Genomic DNA, 23,259 nt, shown 5'->3' on the forward strand with positions numbered 1-23,259 from the left:
TCTCTCTCCCTGCAGTTATCTATGACGGTTGTCCTAAGACCATCACTCAGGGTATTTGGTGGCCCAGGACCAAGTTCAAACAGCCTGCCGCAGTGCCCTGCCCGAAAGGCTCTGTTGGTGAGCACGCGCACGCGCGCGCACACACACACACACACACACACACACACACACACACACACACACACACACACACACACACTCTTCTTTTTTCTCTACAATTACACACGTCTTTTCCTCTGACATGACCACCCCACAATCCTCTGTGTTAAAACCTTTACTTATGCACACTCTCCTTGCTAAATGAACACATATTTGTGACGGTGCAGTCTTTGATTATGCTGTGACTGACGCCCCCCAGCAGCTGGCCGCATTGGGTTGAAGCCACCAGCCCAACTGGTCAAAGTGGAACTGTTTTTTTGGCACATGCAGGGCAGGCAGCAGCACGGTTAAAACCAGCACAGCTGCGCGTTTAACACGGAGCGTCGTTAGCACATCTGCATTTCAATAGGGAAATCAATGCGGAATGTAGGAGTACTCTGAGATTAACTGGTTTAATGGAGGGTCGTAGACTAATGCATGTCAAACTGGGGGTCCTTGAAATTAATCGGGTTGAGAATCACTGTCAGAGCTGTGAAATATTCTCTTTGAGGGTCCATGGATTCTCTTCAATGGGGTTCCGCGGGATAGTTAGTGTCAATTTGGGGGTCCTTGATATGAAAAGGACCACACACTGCTCTAGTTTATATAGTATAACTCTATACGGCGTACGTCTTACTGGTATATAACTCCTCAATGCAGGTGCTGCTGTGAGACACTGTTGAGTGAGGGAGTAGAGGATTGTAAGAGAAGATCGCGTTGTGGATGTGGTGTGTATGGTGGATTGAATGTTGCCGTAGTATTATGTGCAACATATTGATGCAAGAAGTTATAAGCACATGAGCATGTGTGTTAGACTGATTAGTCCTAATTAGGCATTATAGATATTGTCATTTGTTATGGCTTTTTGTTCGTGTAATTGTATTTATTCTTTGTGTAAGTGTGATTATGTTTTTTTGTCGTGTGTGATATGCATTTTAATTAGTTTTTTGTCGTGTGTGATATGCATTTTGTGTGGGTACTGTATTGACATTGTGTGTGTGGGTGTGTGTGTGTGTGTGTGTGTGCGTGTGCGTGTGTGTGTGCACGCACGTGCGTTTGCATACCTTTGTGTATGTTAATGTGGGTGTTGAATGAACGTTCTGTCTTTTATGTTAATGTGTGTGCGCACGCGTGTCTGTGTGTGTGTGTTCGTGTGTGTGCGTGTCTGTGTGTGCGTGCCTGTGTGTGTGTGCCTGCCTGTGTGTCTGTGTCTGTGTGTGCAACTGTGCGTGTGTGTGTGTGTGTGTGTGTGTGTGTGTGTGTGCGACTGTGCATGTGTGTGTGCGCGTGCGTGCAACCTCCAGCTGGACTCTCTGGAGCGCAACGAGACGGAGCTGAGCACCATCATGGAGAAGAAGCTGGCCCACCAGCTCCGCGACGTCACCGAGGCTACCAGCCGTCTCTACGGCAACGACCTGCAGATTGCAGAGCGCCTGCTGTCCCGCCTCCTGACCTTCGAGACCCAGCAGAGTGGCTTCGGACTGACGGCCACTCAGGACGCACACTTCAACGAGGTACTGACTGACTGACCACTCAGGACGCACACTTCAATGAGGTACTGACTGACTGCCCACTCAGGACGCACACTTCAACGAGGTACTGACTGAGTGATCACTCAGGACGCACACTTCAACGAGGTACTGACTGACTGACTGACCACTCAGGACGCACACTTCAATGAGGTACTGACTGACTGACAGCCACTCAGGATGCACACTTCAACGAGGTACTGACTGACTGCCCACTCAGGACGCACACTTCAATGAGGTACTGACTGACTGCCCACTCAGGACGCACACTTCAATGAGGTACTGACTGACTGACCACTCAGGACGCACACTTCAACAAGGTACTGACTGACTGACCACTCAGGACGCACACTTCAATGAGGTACTGACTGACTGACCACTCAGGACGCACACTTCAACAAGGTACTGACTGACTGACCACTCAGGACGCACACTTCAATGAGGTACTGACTGACTGCCCACTCAGGACGCACACTTCAATGAGGTACTGACTGACTGCCCACTCAGGACGCACACTTCAATGAGTAAAAACAAGAAAGGCTGCACACTCGTAGCCACGATGCTGTATATATATATTTTTTGTTATCAAATGTTTTTTTTATTAAAGACAAAAAATCACAATAAGATACGTTAACATCATGAATGACTAAAGAAAACAAGAAACAAAAAACACAAAAACAAACAATCCCACCCACCCCTCCCCCCGAGACCAAAGATGCCAAAAAATGTCAGTACTCTTACTACTGTGCAAATGGGAACAAAAAATAAATAAATGAATGAAAATAATAATAACAATAATAATAATGACTAAATCATGCCGTAACCAAATCTGCAATACCAGACCAAATCTCGATGTTTTCCTCTTTTGCACCATGCAATCTTGCTGTAGACATTTCTAGATAAATGATATCTAGAAAGGTCAAAGCCCATTGGCGAAATGACAATGTATGAGGCGGTTTCCAGCGCGAAGCAACCATCTTCTTTGCGGCTGTTACGCCAGCAAAGAAGACACGAATACGGGTATTATTTAATAGCAACTGGGATACATCATTTAATAAGAATAGAGATGGGGAGGGTGTGATGTTAATTTGTAGTATAATCGAAAGTTTAGCAGCAACCAGATTCCAAAATGAGAGGACATCCGGACACTCCCACACCATATGAAAGAATGTACCTATGGTGTTCGGAGTGCAGAAAGTGCAGTTATGGTTATTTAAAATCCGCATAGCACACAATCTGCGGGGAGTTAAGTATGTCCGATGAACAAAATTTAGATGAATTTGCTGATGATCAGGATTCCTAGAAGATAGGGCAACATTAGACCACACTGTATCCCAGCTCCAATCTGGATCTAGATTTGGTATGTCATTCCTCCATACAGTATCGACAGCCAAGGTCCCATAACTAGATTCTAATAAATAATCATACAATATGGAAACAAAACCTCCTAACATCACAGATAAGTCTATGCAAAGGGTGCATTGCAAGGGGGGTCTGCCATGGAACCCCGTATGTCCTCATGGCAGTTCTCAATTGTAGATAGAAAAAGAAAGAGTTACCAGGCAAGTTAAAAATATCACATAAATTCTGGAAAGAACCATTAACATCAAATAAATCACCCAAAGTATGAATCCCCTTGGAACTCCATCTGGGAAAACGAATAGGACGATTGTCCAAAAGCAAACCATCATTGTTGAACACTGGGGAAAACGAATTCCATTTCAAATCAATCTTGCGCAATTTTTCAGCCGCTCTCCATACTGTTACTAACTGAGAAATGATTGGCCCAAAGCGAACTTTGCATTGATTATTCGTTATGTTTGAATAGATCAGATCTCTCAATTCAACAGGATGAACCAAACTCTCCTCAAGCTCTCGCCAACAGACTTTTATAGTTGAGTCGAAATATCTTAAAAGGGGGCGAAGAGTGAAAGCCCAATAGTATAATTTGAAGTTAGGCAACGAGAGACCGCCATCAGCTCTGGCCCGCTGTAACAAGGAAAGTTTGAGACGTGGGCGTTTCCTATTCCACACAAATTTAGATATAGCAGAATGAATCTTAGTCCAATACTGTGCTGGCGGGATGCTGTATATTTATTGACAAGAATCCAACGTTTCGGCCCAGGCGGTGGCGTAACCGTCTGGGCACCCGACTGGTAATCCAGTCGCAGTGTTCCGCGGGTTCGACTCCTGAGGCCGACACGGCCTTTACTGCATGTCTTCCCCCATCTCTCTCCCGTTTCCTGTCAGCCTACTGTCTGTCCCTTCAAAAAAAACAAAACAATAAAAGGCTTAAGCCGCAAAAAAAGAATATCTTAAAAAAGAAAAAAAGATTCCAACGTTTCGACCTAGTAGGTCTTCTTCAGGGAATAACCAGCCAGAGGACAAACACACACTTATATATTTTTACATTGACAAAAATAGCGCTTTGGACGTTTCTATCCGACAGCCGCGATATAATATATAGGGATTAGGGATTAACCCATTAAGACCTGAGACCGGTTTCTAGAATGTCTTGTAAATCATGACAGTTTTCTGAAAAGCCTATGTTTCTATGTCAGTGGGTCTCTCAAACTATTTCATGTCAAGGACCCCCAAAATGATATGTAATTGGCCACCGACACCCATCTGAAAATGCGTTGTTCCAAGGACCTCACCGGAAGCAAATATATGAGTTATAAACGTTCGCTCTGAAAGAATAATATATTAAAAGATTTGCGCCATTGGCCCGGGCGGCTGGCATAGCCGTCTCTGGCATAGCCGTCTGGGCACCTTGGCTGGTAATCCAGTCTGGCAGTGTGCCGCGGGTTCGACTCCCGATCCCGACGGCCTTTACTGCATGTAACCCCCCCCCCCATCTCTCTCCTGGTTGTACCAGGTTATACTGTTTGTACTGGGGGGTGGGCGCTTCCCAGAACAGGGTCTTATAACTGCACAAGTGAGAAAACAGGGGCCATAAACAACAATCAGTGCTCAGTTGACTTAACCTGGATAAATAAAAGGTTACGTTTAATCCCCCCCATCAGAGTGCAAGCCTGAGGTCCTGTCTGTGGCAGAGATAAGGTCATTCATTTTATTTTCTGGAGAGTGGCTGTTCTGCACAGTACAAATCCTCAGTGTAAATGCAATCCATGTGTGCACGCTCAGAGTTACATTAGCACCCACTCTCAGGTCTTCATAGTGTAGAAGCAGTAGCATCTTATATTTCACGATATGTACTGTAGAGTGAAAGGAGGCCTAGTGTAGAGCCCTGGAGGACTCCCGTATCGGGGTTAAGTGGTTAACAGCTTAACATTACTTAACCTCCAAAGGTACAACAGTCATCACTAAAGCGCTAATACCACATGTGACCTTTTTATGTATTAGCAACTGTAATCTTTCAGGGCTTTTTTTTGTTGTGCCTTATTATTATAAGAAGAATTTACATTACAAAGGCCAATGTAAGCTGTGTTGCATTTGAACCTTGAACTGTATACAGTGTGAACAATATAACAACACAGTTTTTTTCAGAGTTATGTGATAGATAACTGGGAACAGTTTCTGTATAGATGTATACAAATAGTTATACTGTACCACCACTGTTTTTTTTTTTACTGTCGGTGTGATAGCTATCGTTGCAATACTGTACGCACGAGACTTGACCCTCATCCCTGTACACAATCTGAGAACTATACTTATCGCTCTTAAACTGTGTAAACATATAGATCGGTTTTGACTCGCATATCTTGTATATAAACCTTCATCTGATTTCTAGAACATCATGCTTTCTATTCCTTTCTTTCTAAATTCTATACAAAGGTATCCTATAACATAGATATTTTGTAGCTATCTTCAAAATTATATATTATATATATTTTTTGTTGCCTAAATAATGAATGACATGTCCAAAATAGGGACGCCTGTTTGAAAGTGGTTGATATACAGTAGTTCAGAACATCTTCGTCTGCAACTAGCCTGGCTAATAAGCCAGACTTAATATCACACAGGCAATTTTATTTCGCCAACGGCTGATTGGGTCTGGCTTATTAGCCAGGCTAGCCTGCAACCAGAGGAGAGCGATGGAGATCGCAGCAGGTGATTCTGAATTCTAAGCAGACATCTGTATGGCGCGCAGCAGAAAAGACACTGTGCTGCTGTTAGGCTGTATAGACACTGTGCTGCTGTTAGGCTGTATAGACACTGTGCTGCTGTTAGGCTGTATAATATTATATATATTATATATATAAAAGACACTGTGCTGCTGTTAGGCTGTATAATATGTTTCTCCCTGGGGAGGGAAGGCAGTGTTGCTATGGTGATGACAGCAGGAAGTGAAACATTGCAACATGTCCTTTTCACTGTAATCAGAGTCAGATTGTCATTGGCCCTGATAACATCTTTTCACTGTAATCAGAGTCAGATTGTCATTGGCCCTGATAACATCTTTTCACTGTAATCAGAGTCAGATTGTCATTGGCCCTGATAACATCTTTTCACTGTAATCAGAGTCAGATTGTCATTGGCCCTGATAACATCTTTTCACTGTAATCAGAGTCAGATTGTCATTGGCCCTGATAACATCTCCAACAACAGCTCAAGATGCAGGAGTCAACATGCTGTGTAGTGGGAATGTTTTTGTGTGACTGACTGACATACTGTATATTTGTTTAGCTTTTTTCTTCCTGAAATGGAAGTGCAGCAGAATCATTCAGCATGATAATATACTCCAGAATTGTCCCACGTCAACACATAATTATTGTGTCATCTTCGACTGATAAAAGAAAAATCCTTTTTATTATTATTTTAAAAAGAAAATGGTGAAAATAACAGCTCTACAAGTTCATGTGTGACATGTTGCATGTGAACTAACACTCCTAGTATCATTATAATACCTTTATTAGAAGTTTAAACCCCTTGAGATGCGTCGTCTCGTTTTTGAGGGTGATTCTTGGATTTTTATTATATTCTTACTGGGGCCAACCGTGCTAATGTAGAACACACTTCGTCAGGAAATTCAAAAAGAAAGAGTTTACCGGTAAAAGAAAAATGACAAACGCCATATAAACTGAACTGAATTTGATGTTGTTCACTTTTAAACTGTCCTTTATTCATGTCCCAGTTTTCAGTGATTAGGTACGAGGATCACCATTGAAGCAGCAATACCCCCATTTCTGCACAAAAGGTTGAATATCAGCTCAGATCTCTCAGCTCAACAAATGGAGCCTTCCATGTAATATGAAATGCAGTAGCGGTTTCATATTACTGTAATTTTAGCGGCGTTGACAGTTGAATTAATAGTGGAAGTGGAGGTAGCAGTAATAACACAGCACAGCAGTGGAGGTAGCAGTAATAACCCATTAATATTGTATAATAAGGTGTGCTTTCAGTATAGAGAGTTGAAAACCTGGATGGACTGCATGGGCAGATGGGATGGGGAGAGGTAGGTTGTTCCAGAGTGCGGGGGCGGCGGCATCAATAGAACAGTCGGTTGGTTGTACAGTACGGACAGTTAGTAGTGACTGGTCAGCCCATTCTGAGAGCCCTGGGTGGGGTATACTATATATCTCTGCTGTCGGGAGGAAACCTCATAACTCCAAAAGGTTTTTCAGGAAATTAAAAATATTTTCTTTTCAGGGAAATTAAGAAAACCATATATTAAAACCATATATTTTTACAACAAACCAATACAGCCTCATCAAAGTTGGTGTTGTAACTTTATATATTGTCAACTACTTCCATGAGAGGGGGAGAGGTGGTGGTGGAGTTAGTTGCTTTAGCAGACATTTTGAGGGTTTCCATTGGTTCAATATTTTCGAAACAACATACCGTACTTAAATGGTGTTCAATAGCACTGATTTATGCCAAAACATGAAAAACCTCAAAAATGGAGTTATGAGGTTTCCTCCCCACAGCAGTGCTGTTACTAGTACTTTCAATAGTAGTTCCAATAATAGTGCTATTACTAGTACTTTCAATAGTAGTACTGTAGCACTAGTTCCAATAGTAGTAGAACTACTATGCCGCTCGGTTAGGTTACACATACACAGTATTTGCATAAGGTTACAGTAGGTTACATATACACAGTATTTGCATATGTTAGGTTACACATACACAGTATTTGCTTATAGGGAACTCATTATTCTCATTGAATGCCTGTCGTGGGTGTAATAATAATGATGGGAGCCACACATGTTCTCTGGCTCCCGTTCAAAGCCCACTGTGCTTACCTCTCTCTGTGCATATGATGATGTCACCGCTCTCAGCTCTTCTAGAATATAAATGAACAACTGAGTATAGCACACACCGAGTGAAGTCCCAGTTGGCGGACTATAGCGATCCGTGAGAGATCAATATATTGTCGTTGGTTAACAAGGTGGCTTATGGGTTGCTATGGTAACTGCACTGGCAATAATGGCAATGTGTGACATTCTCCCTGACCTGTGCTTTGCCTTTGCCTCGGCCATTAACACAGTCACCAGCGGCATATTGCCATTTGCCAAATACGTTGTTTTTGGCTATAACAAGGTGTATTAGGTGTTGCTATAGTAATACATTAGCAGTAATAGAGACACCTCATACTCTGTGGGAAATTACATTTTCCTTTAAACATTGGCTAGTAACAACATAGATATCTGTGGCAAAACACACAAGGTGTGTTATGCGTTGCCATAGAAACGCATTAGCAGTATAACTACTACACCCCGCAGTGTGTGAAATAAACGACTGGAATTTCTTCCTGGAATTCCAGTAACATAATCATCAGTACACTGTGTGTGTGTGTGTGTGTGTGTGTGTGTGTGTGTGTGTGTGTGTGTGCGTGTGTGCGTGTGTGCGTGCGTCTTGCGTGTGCATGCGTGTGCATTATGCTGTGCATTATACTGAATAAGATAATCACCGATGTAGCTACACAGAAAGTGGATATTGGTTGTGACACCTTATGGTTAAGTGAGAAGAACAAATGTAATTTCTTCCCAATAGACTACTCACCTTGTGTATCAAGATATCAGTGTGGTCACTCAAAGTGAGTATTGCAGCAGAGCTGTTCCGATTCTTGCCGTTTCTGACAACAAAATAGCAAAATAAACTGTCATCTCGCGTGACATGTTAGGTTGTGGCCATTAGACCTCGGTGAAGGAAGAAAGAAAGATAGAAAGAAAAAGCAAGCAAGCAGGGGCCATGCCGGTCCATGAACATTGTATGAACTGGCAGCCGGCACGTGGTGATAGAAAGGTTGGGAACCCCTGGTCTACATCACCAATAGAATAATGGGCTTAGTCCATTATTTAAATTGGTTTAAATGTAATGGAAAATAGTATTTTCAGCCTAAGTACATTACATTCACTATTCACTATAAACTGGATGAATTGGGTGTAATGTTGAATGGCTAACAATGCTTTAATTTTTAAGACACTGCTGGCTTACGAGATTAATCATTGCCTGATTTATATTTTGTGGCGTGCCGTTTCGTGCACCTAAACTAGCCCATCTACAAGCTCACAGCGCATCGCCTTGTGAGATATATTAGATCTGTTATTTTGTGTTGGCAACACTCACTCGCAACCAAGCGTCAATCTGGAGTATGTATAACTAAACGACAATGAGAATAAGGATAGAAATGAGGTGAATAGAAAATCGTCAGACCGCAACCGTGCTACACTGCAGTTTGTCCAATCTTTGTCTGCTCCTCTTGTTTTTTCTTTTATGCTGTATAATCCCCACCCATCTGCTCAACCCTGCTCCCTCTGTCATTTCTCCCATAGATACACTCTGGCCATCTGGCCATTTCACTATTTCACTTTGCACTGTATAATAGGCCTCTCTGTACAGGCACATGCAGAGAGTGTTAGAGAGGCAGGGGCTGAAATCCCATAAGAGGGCACTTTTGGCCCAAAATAGAAACGCATTAGCAGTATAACTACTACACCTCGCAGTGTGTGAAATAAACGTCTGGAACTTCTTCCTGGAATTCCAGTAACATAATCATCAGTACTGTAGATCAGCTATTTTCAGGCGCAAACCCTGCACTCTTTATCTACTGGAGATGTGGTGTACGTACGGTGGATTTCGAAACAAATTAGTTCAGGAGAAAAAAAAACAATTCTCCTGAACTCTGCCTTCCGGTATAGCATGGAAAGGACAGGAGGGCATTTGCATTTCTTTAGTAAATGCTGCTGCATTCGTGGTCTGGAGAGAGCAGTTGTTTTACAGACGGGTGAAATGACAGGGGCTGAAGCCCTCTTTGATATCCATGTGTGCACGTCCCTGCTCTCTGTACAGAAGTGGTCCATAAGAACAAAATGGTAAATGGTGCATTTATATAACTCCTTTATCCAAGGCGCTTATAGATTGTGCACTATACATTCACCCTTTCACACACCCATTCATACACTGATGGCCGAGGAAACCATGCAAGGCACCAACCTGCTCATCGGGAACAATTAGGGGTTCAGTGTGTTGCTCAAGGACACTTCAACACCAACCCCAACTCTTTAGGAGCCTGTGATTGCAGTAATTTGCATTAGCTGTGTCTATGGAATGGATTGAGTTTCATTCTCTGATGTCATTCTCTCTCTTGATCACAAATGTGTCTTTTTTTTTTCTTCTTCAGAACATCGTGCGGGGCAGCAGTGGACTACTGAGTCCTGGTACTACGGGCCTGTGGCGCGCTCTGGCCCAGAGTCAGGGTCACGTCCAGGGTGGTCCGGCAGGCCTGGCTGAACTGCTGGAGCAGTATGCCCAGAACCTGGCCCAGAACATGAAACTCACCTACCTCAACCCCGTGGCCCTGGTCGCCCCCAATATTGGTGAGCTGAGAGGAGACGCACGCACGCACGCACGTACACACGCACGCACGCACGCAACACTTCACCTGCTTCCGGTTGTTTTTAGAATCGTTTAAGGCTCGAAAGGGTCCTCGTTACATCTCTGAGCTCCTGCCCCCTATGAACTTCCCTGTGTCAGGCAAAGGCTGTCCTAAACGTCCGTAATGTAACTACGGGTGATTCCAGAGCTCCTAAAGGCTCTGGAATGAGACAACGTCCGCCTCACTGATTCCCTTATATTGTTTAAATCACCAGAAATCATTCCGGTAAATATCCTTTGCTTTGTTTCATTACCTTTTGCTCACGGTTATTCCTTGTTTCATTTGTATTAGCTCGTTTTATTTTCACAGCTTTGTGAATTTCTTCTTTTCTGTGTATTGTGTCTTATGTTTGTGCAGCAGTTTGTGACACATGAGAAAAGTGCTATATAAATAAGGTTATTATTATTATTAGGGAGGTAATGCAACATGTTGTGATCAAAGCGTGCACACACTCATCTTGACGCATATGGAACAATAACAAGCTTTTATTTCTGAGTGCGATCCTCCATGCTTAGGCTTATTTGTACATTATATACTCAACACTTTTGTTGCTTTTTGTTTTTGGGCATATGCACATTACACATACACAGATATTGACTATGATATGCAGTAGGTAGCATACTGTAGTTTAGGTTAGATTCCAGAATGACATGCAGTATATGTAGTACATTTAACTATGTATACTATATCTTGATATATAGAAATACAACATTGGTTTGTTTGCTGAATTACTGCAGTGCTATTTCTCCAACGGTATAGCTGTGCAGGCCACACACACTTTATTCAGTGTCTTCAAAATGGCTGAGCTCAGCTTTCTTGCTGGCAATAAATCCCAATATTTCTTTTTCTGGGTTAGACTGTAATGAAAATTCATCTCTTACAAATGACACACATGTAGAGATTTACTCATATAATGCATAATATGCAGCTGTGAAATTGGTTATGATGACACAATCCAATGCTATAGGCACTAGGCACTAATTCCTCAGACACAGCTGACACTAATGCAAATGATGATGACTGAGCCATACAGAGCCAGACAGCTTAGAGACAGCGGCAGGCTTGGCAGCAACAGATAGACGAACCAATTTCACACTCGCACCTACACACACACACACACACACACACACACACACACACACACACACACACACACACACACACACACACACACACACACACACACGCACGCGCACACAGACAAAATATCTAATTTAACAATTGTGGAGTTGGTCACGTGCCAAAAGCGGTGGACAGAAACTGTGGACATTATGCTGTTGCCACAACAGGGGCAGAAACAAGGACTTTAACCACGCTACTTACACACACTGCAACTCGCTTACAATTCGCAAACCTGGCAACACTTCTCCGTGTTCTCATAGGCCCTCCAGGCCCGCCCCCACAGCTACTTTTCAGTCTCACAATCGGCCATCTTGCTTTTTACTTCGATGCGCGAGTGGACATTTAATGCAAATACATTAATTATAGCTCCAGCAAGCAAACACAAACACCTCAACTCCATCTCATTGTGAATAAGAATTCCGAGGGGAAAAATAATTTTTGGAACGCCACTTTCACCCAGTATGAAGCTAAATGTGGAAGCCGTGTGTGTCACACCAACACTGGTGACCCAGAGAATCCTGTGCCGATTCTCAGGCATCTGGCCTGAGGCACTGCCTGCGAGTTGGCTCTGCGTGCGCTTTTTCCAACTCTCACTGATTTATCCAGCTCACACGTCAATCACAGTCAGCAGCTCTCAGCCTGCACACACACGCACGTCTGTCTTGCGCACACGCGCACACACACACACACATACACACACACACACACACACACACACAGAGACACACAGGAATAGGCATGCAGGCTAAGGCGAGTGGCAATTTAATGCAAATAAATTATTTATAGGTCCAGCAAGCAAATCATGATGGTCTGTAGGTCACAATCACATTCCGATTTGAGGGGTTGTGTTTTGTATGACATTTTGGCCAGTAGTTTTATATCTATCTCAGCTTTTGCCTGATAGCACACATGCTAACAGTGCTGACCACAACGTTAGCAGCATTTGATGACAGCTTGCCATAGCAACGTACAGTGTGCGCAGACCTAACGTGAGCTTCTGGGACAGAAACTTGCGTTTTCATGACAGCAGCAGCTGCTGCACCCTGTGATAGATACTGTGCTAAAGATGCTAAAGCAACACAAAACAACATCCACACGCAAACCAAACCAAAACAAACCAGGGACCAGGGTTGCCACATATCGTGGATGTGAGAGTGAAACAAGCAACCAGGTCTATAAAAATGTTAATAGGCCAGTTCAAAGTAGGTAAATCAGAAATGGTCCGGAAATTAGTCTTAAAATAATCAATTATAGTGTTGACTGTCACACTTTGTTGTCTAATGTTGTTTCAGAGCAGTGGAACTCAAACATTTCCATGTCAAGGACTACCAATAGATAAACAAGTCCAAAGTAGCTTATAATGATCAGACTTGGCAACACTGTCTCTAGGTTGAACGTTCGACTTTACAAGCTCACACATATGAAATATGTTTTTTTGAATCTTCAAACTGAGACATATTTGATGATAATACTGTTAGCACAGTCATCATACTCCAAGAGCATACAAATGGAACCAAATGGACCCTGATTTTCCCAGAGAGCAAATGGTATCAAATGGGGGTCTGTGGCCTAATGCATTTCAAACTGGGGCTTCTTGGTATTATATTCTCTGCATATCTTATCAACTTGGGGTGAATATTTCACCACAATACTTTACTGAATATTTCACAAGAATATAACACAAGAGTCAAATGTACGGTCAAATGTAATCACAATATAGGCTACAGATGTAAATATTTATGACACAGTAAAATGTCGAAAATTAGTGCTATCCCCCCCCCACACACACACACACACACACGACAGGCAAGGCTGTTGTTTGCATCGTTAGCAGGCAGCAGCTACCTTGCCACTGCTCTCTGTGACTGTAGTTGTTTCACCATGTTTGCGTATTTATGAGAAATAAAAAACACTTTCTGTTATTATAATAATTTATAACCCATCCGTTACTACATGTGCAGGGCACACTACTGAGTTTAAAAACACAGCTGAAACATGAAGTGGAGTCTGTCAACTCGCAATTTCCTTCTTCCCATATTGTGCTGCAATGTAACTAGGATTCGCCGGCCGAAGGCCGGCGAAATTCTAGTACTATACATCTGAAATCAGTAATGTACTGTAGCTGCTAATATACAGATGATACTTACTGTATGATATACATCACATCTTAGACACTTTACTGTCCAATAAAAGAACAGGGCACAATGACAGCACAGGTCCGCAAAGTATATTCAAGGGGACATTAAGGGGTCATAATATGACTGTACGAACTACGAACACATAACACTGTCTGTGTTCAATCTTTGTGGTGTGTCGGTTAGTTACTGTTTAGGGCCCCCTTGGTTTATTAAAATAATGTTAACATAATAACTCCACAAATCGCACATTACTGTGTGATCAGTACTTTGTGGCGGGTTAGTTAATGAGGGGCGGCAGTGGCTCAGGGGTAGAGTGGCCGGATGGGTCCAGTTCAATCCTGGGTTCCCCAGAGTTCAAAATGTCCTTGAGCAAGACACTGAAGCCCAAATTGTTCCCGATGTGGAGGTTGGTGCCTCGGATGGTCTCCGCCGCCATCGGTGTATGAATGTGTGTGTGAATGGGTGACTAATGCACCATTTATTTGATCACTGCATACTTGCTGCAATGCTGCTCTGGGCCATTTTTAGCCCATGAGAAGTTGCAAAGAATGGCCTGGCACATATAGCACCTGGAAGTTAACTTTTACATTACAATGTGCTCGTTCAGCTCTATCTAGTAATGCATTGCAGGGGCTGTTGCAGTGCTAGAGAGAGAGAGAATTTATACTTTGTCACGCAACCCTTGCAACAAGACATACAGAGAAAAGAAATGCTCCTAGGAGGCTCGGAGCACAGGTCAGGTAGGTTATCGTGGGTCGGCGGAGGCTCGGAGCACAGGTCAGGTAGGTTATCGTGGGTCGGCGGAGGCTCGGAGCACAGGTCAGGTAGGTTATCGTGGGTCGGCAATGTTCGGAATTTGTCAATCAGGATGGAATATGAAAAATCGGACGGATCGATCTTGATCTTGATCACTTGACTATAGAGTTCATGTGTACCGATTTGTACATTTTCAAAAGTTTCTTCCTTGTACTTTCTTCCTTATGTGCGTGAAAATTGCACGCTGTGTTCATGATTTGAGGAATTTCGCTCAAAACTGACCACTCCTGCAAACTTTGGAAGCCAATCTTAGCCAATGGAAAATGAAAAATACGAAAGACCCCTTTAGTTTACTGACTATTAGATATCTGTGTACCGATTTGCGTCATGTTTGGACAAAGCAGTATACTGTCAAAAAATGTGTTTTGCAAAAATCAGCATCATGGTGGCGCTGTAACAGGCCGTACACAGACAGAAGGACAGAGTCTGACGGACGGACACACAAACGGACAGGGTGCAAAAGATAGTCTCTGCCATGCCTTTCGGCTGGTGGAGACAAAAAATCACACCCGTGTGAACTGTGAAGTGAGTGGTGCAACTCCATGTGGAAGTCGGAAGTTCCAGACCCACAGAAACGCACCCAGGGTGCCGGCCGATTCCGGCGAGCCGTTCCGTGTCCGAAACGGTTGAGAAATGACAGAGTTACCGTGTGGGGGGTCCCCCTACTGTACCCTCTACTGTACTGTACTGTCACTGTACTGTACTGGCACACCCGAAAGCATACAGTTAATGTGTGTGTGCTGTTTTCGTGCTCATACCCACCCAGACACCCAGCCAGCCACCCACCCACACACACACATAGATCCGTAAGGGAGTGGTTGCACCACTAAAAAACAAATAAAATAAATGGTCGGTAGAAGTGAAATGATCTTACACTAAGATGTACAAGTCATTCTTTAGGCGTGGATTGGACATACCATTTTACAACAGCTAGATATTGTGGATATGCATCAGCCACTGTCGTCTTCATTTCACTTGGGAAATGGTAGAGCAATCTGTGGGAATGTCAACGCAGAGCAGAGAAATATAGCAGCTGCAGCTTTGACAGACACACAGACAGGAAACGTTATACTCCCACATGTAGCGACAGATAAACATGTCACCTCAACTACACACATGTTGTATGTGTGCACGCACGAACGCGCAAGCACACACACACAGTCACACACACACACGCGCGCGTGCAGATACACGTACAGAAAATGTTCCTCATGTAAATTGTCATAGCCAGATTCAATGTGGTACTAGGAAATTGAGACAGTTTGGTCCCAGCAGATTGAGACAGACATTGAGACAGTGTGCAGGACATTGAGACACTGGTACCATGATATATTTGACACAGCGTGGTACCTGGACATTGAGACAGTTCAGGACATTGAGACTGTGGTACCATGATATAGTGACACAGCGTGGTACCTGGACATTGAGACAGTTCAGGACATTGAGACTGTGGTACCATGATATAGTGACACAGCGTGGTACCTGGACATTGAGACAGTTCAGGACATTGAGACTGTGGTACCATGATATAGTGACACAGCGTGGTACCTGGACATTGAGACAGACATTGAAGACGTGTGTTCAGCACATTAACTGGTTAAGTCACGACCAGAGCACCTTTGGCTCTCATGAAATTGATGTCCTCTGCTGGTCCTCCTCATAGCCTTACTTCTTTTTTCTCGCCCCAATTTAGTTATTCAAGGTTCACGGTTGTACTATTCATTGTTATATCTTGTGTACAGGTACATAGTCAAACTTATTTTTGTTTGGCTTCCTTCAGACAATCCAGCAGCATAGAACCCAGGGACAGGGGCACACATAGCTGTCTATAGGAGTGGTTGCAACACTCAAAAAAAGAGTAACATTATGTACATGTCCATGCTTTCTCTGTAGTAGCAAAGTTAGGTAAACATTGTGAACAGGTTCACAGTATTTTATGTTCCATATACAGTATACAACAGCATATACAACAGGGCCAGCATTTTCCCTTGCCCTGTTTCGCTGTCTTTTTCCAGTGGCCAAGGAATTCCTCCCAACAGTGTTTTCACTGCTGTTGTACCCTACTGGCTCACCTGCCAGTGAGGAGACGCAACACAGGCCAACTGAACACAGGCCAATTGTGTTTTCATTTTAGTATCAAATGACAAGAAATAAATATATGACCTTGATCCAGTGGTACTGACAGCAAATTCTGATTTAGTCTTAGGCCCTCATTTATCAAATTCGAGCGTGGGTTTTGGCGTACGCCCACGTCAATGTGGCATGAAGCCTTGACTTCGAGTAGTGTAGTCTGTGACCACTTTGAACTGAACCAAAGTGTGTCTGGCATTTATTGTGTTGGAATGAATATTACCCAGAATTGACTCCCAAACATCTTCAGCATATTGCAGTATCCAAATCTCTCTCCCCAGTCGCACCTTAGAATTTATTAAGAAATGCCTGAATTTGTGTCCAGATTTAAGTATAATAGGGTTGTCTAACTTGGCTATGTACGGTGGTAATTTACGCTTGGCTGGGTTATTAAGCAAAGCAGGAAGAGAGGTAGCACCAACTGAAGCCATCTCCATCTGAAGCCAAGCTGGTCTATTTACATGACCTGCTGGCAGACAGTCGCGCCAATAGGATAGTGCATTCAAATTGGCTAATAGCCTCCTGCTGCCTTACAGATTTGTCTTAGTCAACAAAATTAACACTGACCGTCACAACTCCAAAATGGAGGACCACTCTAAATGCTTTGGGTGGGTTCTGCAATGCAGTTTTTTTTTTTTGTGTGTTGTGTTCTATTTGAACAAAATGTTTAGAGACTGACTTGTAGAGTGAGTCTAGACATGTAGCCCACACTGACACAAACACACACGCATGCACGCACGCACGCACCTTCAATAGCTCCCAGTGAACATGAATTAATTACAATGAAATAACTGCAGCTGTGATGGTACATTCACTTTCGAGTGCTTACTGTGCAGCAATCATCAGGTGATGGAGACAAACAGACAGGTACACAATTCACACACACACGCACACATGCACGCACGCGCGCTCACACACACACACACACACACACACACACACACACACACACACACACACACACACACACACACACACACCATCTGTTGTATTGAGTGGTGTTCACAACACTCTTTCTGTGTATTGAGTACGGTTCTTATTGTATTTTCTGGGTCAAGTGCTCACTCAATGCGGTCTACTCTCCACTAGAAGCTGTTCAATATGGACATTATGTACACTAAAACCCCATATTACCATTCTGAACTCTGGACGTCTTTATTTACTCTTATTAATCTTTGGTGTGAAACGTAAACGTAATATATATATAGGTGATTAATGTGTCTGAAGAACATTTATATTGTGTGTGTGTGTGTGTGTGTGTGTGTGTGTGTGTGTGTGTGTGTGTGTGTGTGTGTGTGTGTGTGTGTGTGTGTGTGTGTGTGTGTGTGTGTGTGTGTGTGTGTGTGTGTGTGTGGGAGTGTGTGTGTGTGTGTGTGTGTGTGTGTGTGTGTGAACAGTTATTCAACATGGACCTACTGTTTAATAACCCATTTACAGTAATTATATACCAGTATTCTTTATTTATGTGTTTTTTATGGATTTTATGGGACTTTTACACTCACACTAATTAAAGAGTAATTGGTGTGCTTCTACTGTACCTCTTTTCTTTCTTTCTCTTTTGCTATGCTATTCACACTAATTGACCTACTGTTTAAGTGTCTTATTATGTCTTATTATGTGTCTTATTTAGACGGGGGGTCTAGTAGTAGAATTCTAGTATGGGTTACACACAGTGCTCTAACGGATCTAACGGATAATCCTAACAGTTTTCTGAAAACCCTATGTTTCTACAGTATGTCAGTGGTGCTCAACCTTATTCATGTCAAGGACCCCCAGAATTGTCTATATTTGGCCGCCGACCCCCATCTGAAAATATGTTGTTCAACGGAACAGAAGCAAATATTTGAGTTAAAAGCGTTCGCTCTGAAAGATTTGTGGCACATTTCTACGATTTTTCATAAAATAGCAGACCTACAAGCTCGTAGTGCCGCGCTATGAGCTTGTAGATCTGCTATAACATAATGCTTTGAAACACCAAAAGGGGCTCCCGTACTGAATGGTTTGAAGTGCACTCACTGAGAAACGTACCGTCCCATTGGTGGGCTACTTTAGAAACGCAAGAAAACACGTATAATTGATGAGTGTGTGTGTGTGTGTGTGTGTGTGTGTGTGTGTTTTGACAGTGATGAATCTGGACCGGGTGGAGAATCACACGCACGTGCGCAGACGTTTCCCACGGTACCACACCACTCTGTTCCGCGGCCAGGTGGTCTGGGACCCACACACTCACGTCATACTGCCCCCTGCTGCCCTGGTCCCGCAGCGACACCAGCAGCACGGTTGGAAAGACAAGGAACGCGCAGAGAAGGAAGGTATATGTATGCAGTATTTATTTAAACATATGAGGATCATTCAAGAAACTATGTCTTATTGTGTGGGTAGACTAATGCCTAATTTATGCTCCGTCACGCAACGGAAATAGAGCACTGTGAGCTTTTAGGTTGGCTATTTTGGGTTTCAGAGTCTGAATCAGCCTTTAGTTATAGAGCACCGAAATCTGACGTCAATATCGGTAGAGGGCGCTAAGTCCACGGCTTCATGTACTTTTTATTTGCATTGTAATCCCCATTAGTCCGGAAGCCGACAGGCTTCTTTTGTTTAAAGTGGGAAATGTGGTGTCTTTTTTATTGGCCTAAAATATTGTCTATATTATACATACATTCATGAATCCACTTGCTGACCGGCTATTAGTATTGGGCAATGTTTTTATAGGGGTTTCTTGTGACCCTACCATTACCATCGGGGCCCATGACGTAAATCACCGTCAAGTTCAAGTGCACGGTCATGTGCCCGAGACGGAGATTGATAATCTATTTGACTCACACACGCTTGCTCTTCTGCAGCTTCAGGACCTCAGAACTCTGGCTCCGCCCCTGTCAGCATGTCATCCAATCAGACAGGAGAATACACTGCTGCCAGGCGCTCTGTCTCAATGCCCGAGCCACCAATCAGCATTGTCATCATGCTGATCTACCGCAGCCTGGGCGCGGCGCTGCCTCCCAAGTACCACACCGACAGACGAGGAGTCAGGTACCAACTCCTACTGAGACTAAATATCAATATTATTTATTTATCAGGCATACTGTATAACTGAATAAAGAAGGCATCTAGGACAGGGGTTCTCAACCCGTGGGTTTGCGACCACTCGGGGCGTTGCTAACATATTTTGTGGGGGTCCCCAAATTATAAAAACAATTGCAACTGAATGGCTGGAAAAATGGAAATGAAGAGTTTACATAGTACACATAGTACATGGGGTTCAGTGTCTTGCCCAAGGACACTTCGACATGTAGACGGGAGGAGCCGGGATTCTAACCGCCGACCCATGGATCATTGGACGACCTGCTCTACCTCCTGAGCTACAGTCGCCCCTGTATATGACCTGTAGGAGTTAGGGGCTAGTGCAGCAGCAGAGAGCACCCTCCTAAACTGCAAACATGGCCGCTGCTAAGTTCCTCAATTGATTTCTGATGAATGGGCATGACACACGTTAAAATCTAATCGTATCCTCTCAATCAAATCAAATCATCAGGTACCTACTGTACATATTTCCGCCCCTACTATACTGTGATGATTTGCTGTTTGCCTCATTCCAATATTCCTTTGCTTTGCCTCTAGCTAACTACGCCTTGACATAATCATGATGGAGGCACAAAAAGGGTCTAGACCTTCAGTATATCTCCCAGCAGTTTCCAAGACATATAGATTGATAGCGGATCCATTCCCCCTCACATACTGTATCTCCATGTCTGTTAAGCTGTCTCTCTTCGGGAGCTAGTATGCTTCTTTCTAAGCATGCAACGATATATCGTATATCGATTTTTCTTTAGGGGGCTAGTAAATTATGGTGTGTGTGATATGAAATGTGAGCTTTAATCGTATTCCATCATATTCAAGTGCTTTTGGAGTAAAATGAGACAGACTCCGTGCAGTAACTTTCAGTAGTAGAGGCCTGCAGAGGGGAGCTGTGTGTGTATGTGACTGTGCCCAGGTGATGGTCGTTGATTCTCAATTAATACATCAAGGAAGGCAATTATGTTTCTGCACTGTCAAATAGGTCTACATTTATCCTAAGATGTCATCCAAGAAAGCTTGTTATGTTAACTCGAGCTAGGTTCTAAACAAGAAAGCATGTTTACAGTTTACAGAAATTAAGTAATTTTACATGAAAAGTAATGCAACTTTTGCAATGTAGTTAAATAAAAAAATTGTGAAAAAAGATAAATCATTAAATACAACCCCCCCCCCCCCCCCCCCCCCGCAGTGTCAGTATCTAGACCAATCAGGCATTTCTGTCTGTTCTTTTATATTTAACGTTTATATTCTCTTATCCTATTCCTAACGTCCAGACCTCCAGAGTCAGACCAGCTCCTAATGAAGTCCCCAGTGGCTGTAGCGTGTCTGTTAGTAACAGTGTTTCAAAGCTCCGGCCCTATTAACTTCCCCTTAAGTTAAACATAGTTGTATATCCTACCAAGCACAGTGTAGTGTGTCCTGGGTCTAAATTTGTCTCCGCTTGGATGAAAACCAAAAGTTATCTAGGTCTGTGCCCGAGGACATTACCTGAGCACAGACAGAAAGAAATGTGTGTCACACTTGTGTATATATCTCTTAACTCCATGTTTCTCTGACCCCCAGGCTGCCCAGACATCCAGTAATGAACTCCCCGGTGGTCAGTGTGTCTGTCTACAACAACCACACGTTTGTGGGCGGACACCTGGACCAGCCGCTCCTTTTGGAGTTCAAGCTGCTCGAGACAGCCAACCGCAGCAAGCCTCTGTGTGTGCAGTGGAACCACAGCAACATGTGAGTGCTAGTGCATGCACGCACGCACGCGTGCCACGCATGCACACACACACACACACACACACACACACACACACATGCACGCACACACACACACACACAGTACACGTACATAAACGCTAATTGTCCTCGTTTCTCACACCTGTAACATTGACATCCTCCTCCCTCCTCCGCTCTCTCTCTCTCCCTCCAGGTATGAGCTGGGCGGTTGTTGGACAGTGAGGGACTGCATGGTCGTCTACAGGAACACGTCTCACGTGCGCTGTCAGTGTCACAGACTGGGCACCTTTGGAGTGCTCATGGACAGCTCTCAGAGAGAGGTCGGTGGTCACATAGTGGGGTGTTGATTTAGTACATGCTGTATTTGAGCATGGGTGGTGTTTTCTTTTTATGTGAGAAAACACAAACAAAATAGGCAATTGACTCCTTTCACACTTAACCACCAGCAGATAAATTACTTTTTCCCCCTGGTGTATGATCTCACATCACATCTCACTACAGGAGCGATACCCACTAAAAGGATGTCTGTTATGTTGCCAATCATGACGCCCTTTTTTGCCAGAAGTGCCTGCAAGTACCACTTACTCTCTCTCTCTCTCTCTCTCTCTCTCTCTCTCTCTCTCTCTCTCTCTCTCTCTCTCTCTCTCTCTCTCTCTCATATGCACACACACTCACTCTCTGTCTCCCTTTCTCTCTCCTGGGCGTGCACTGCACTGTCAAGAGCAATACAATACGTATGCAATACAATAAGTGTTCTGGCATAACATTCGATTATGAAATCTCCTAGAGATCTCCTGTTAGAGCAGCTTATTTTACTTCCTCGTAAATCCCTTTCCCAGTTTGCATAAATCAACTTTAGTGGCTAAATGTGAGTGAAATACTGGTCTTGTGAAGCAGTCTTTCTCAACCTTTTCAAGCCACAAATAATTATATTTATTAAAAAAATATATTATTTCTGAACTAGGGACCCCCCAAAATAATATTTTTTGAATTTGGGACCCCCAAAAATAAGCAGACCCTCCCCCATGTAGGGTTAGAGGTTGAGAACCAAGCTCACATTGCAGAGAGCTTGGCTTCTTTTCCTCTGCCCATCAAATCAGGAGAAGCTTTCTGATAGCATCTTTCTGAATGTCTACCTGAGTGTCGTATTTCCATCACTACCAATAAGGAGCCAATAAATAAATGCCCATACTAAAGCGTCATTTGTCCTGTTACAGTAAGTAACCTATATATTTTATTGACCGGTGTCCCCCAGTGGGTCTACACTACGAATATGTACTGCTATTTTCACCTTTTTTAGGCTAAATGTTTGGCCTATTATCACGCTGTGCAGGACCTACGTTGTAGAGTGCATTGCTAGTGGGATCTTGGCAGAAGTACCGCTCAAGGAAATCACGTCGACGCTTTACAAATCTGTTTACATTCTCCGTGTATGTAAACAGATTTAGTGTTATGATTGGTTGGAAAATATCGTATATCCGGGGGAAATACATCTGACGGATGTTCCGGATGTTCCGGCCCGACACTTCCGGCTATGCACTCTCTGCCTTAGGTTGTGACCAGGCTTTTCTCTTCGCAGACGTGTAAGGCTGGGACCGAGGTTAGCCTATTATGCACAGAATGCTATAGGACGCTATAGCAGTGGTTCGCAAAGTGGGGTCCGGGGACCCCCAGGGGTCCTTGAGGGAGTTCCAGGGGGTCCCCATCTAAATGATAGTTAGGAACCAAATTGACCCTT

The 23,259-nt window shown here is 43.5% G+C and overlaps 1 protein-coding gene across 1 annotated transcript in view; it reads left to right on the plus strand.

The window, feature by feature from the left end:
- celsr3 (cadherin, EGF LAG seven-pass G-type receptor 3) overlaps positions 1–23,259 on the plus strand; it is a gene marked incomplete at its 5' end in the record, with an annotated part of 148,125 nt that overhangs the window by 101,909 nt on the left and 22,957 nt on the right. The window contains 7 exons of the mRNA XM_080762855.1: positions 16–113; positions 1,443–1,652; positions 10,255–10,450; positions 18,839–18,994; positions 19,565–19,745; positions 21,354–21,521; positions 21,715–21,841. Coding sequence (XP_080618981.1) covers positions 16–113; positions 1,443–1,652; positions 10,255–10,450; positions 18,839–18,994; positions 19,565–19,745; positions 21,354–21,521; positions 21,715–21,841 — 1,136 coding nt within the window. The remainder of the gene's footprint in view (positions 1–15; positions 114–1,442; positions 1,653–10,254; positions 10,451–18,838; positions 18,995–19,564; positions 19,746–21,353; positions 21,522–21,714; positions 21,842–23,259) is intronic.

This window comes from Protomyctophum bolini (assembly GCF_963924005.1).
Source record: "Protomyctophum bolini genome assembly, chromosome: 5".
NCBI lineage: Eukaryota > Metazoa > Chordata > Actinopteri > Myctophiformes > Myctophidae > Protomyctophum > Protomyctophum bolini.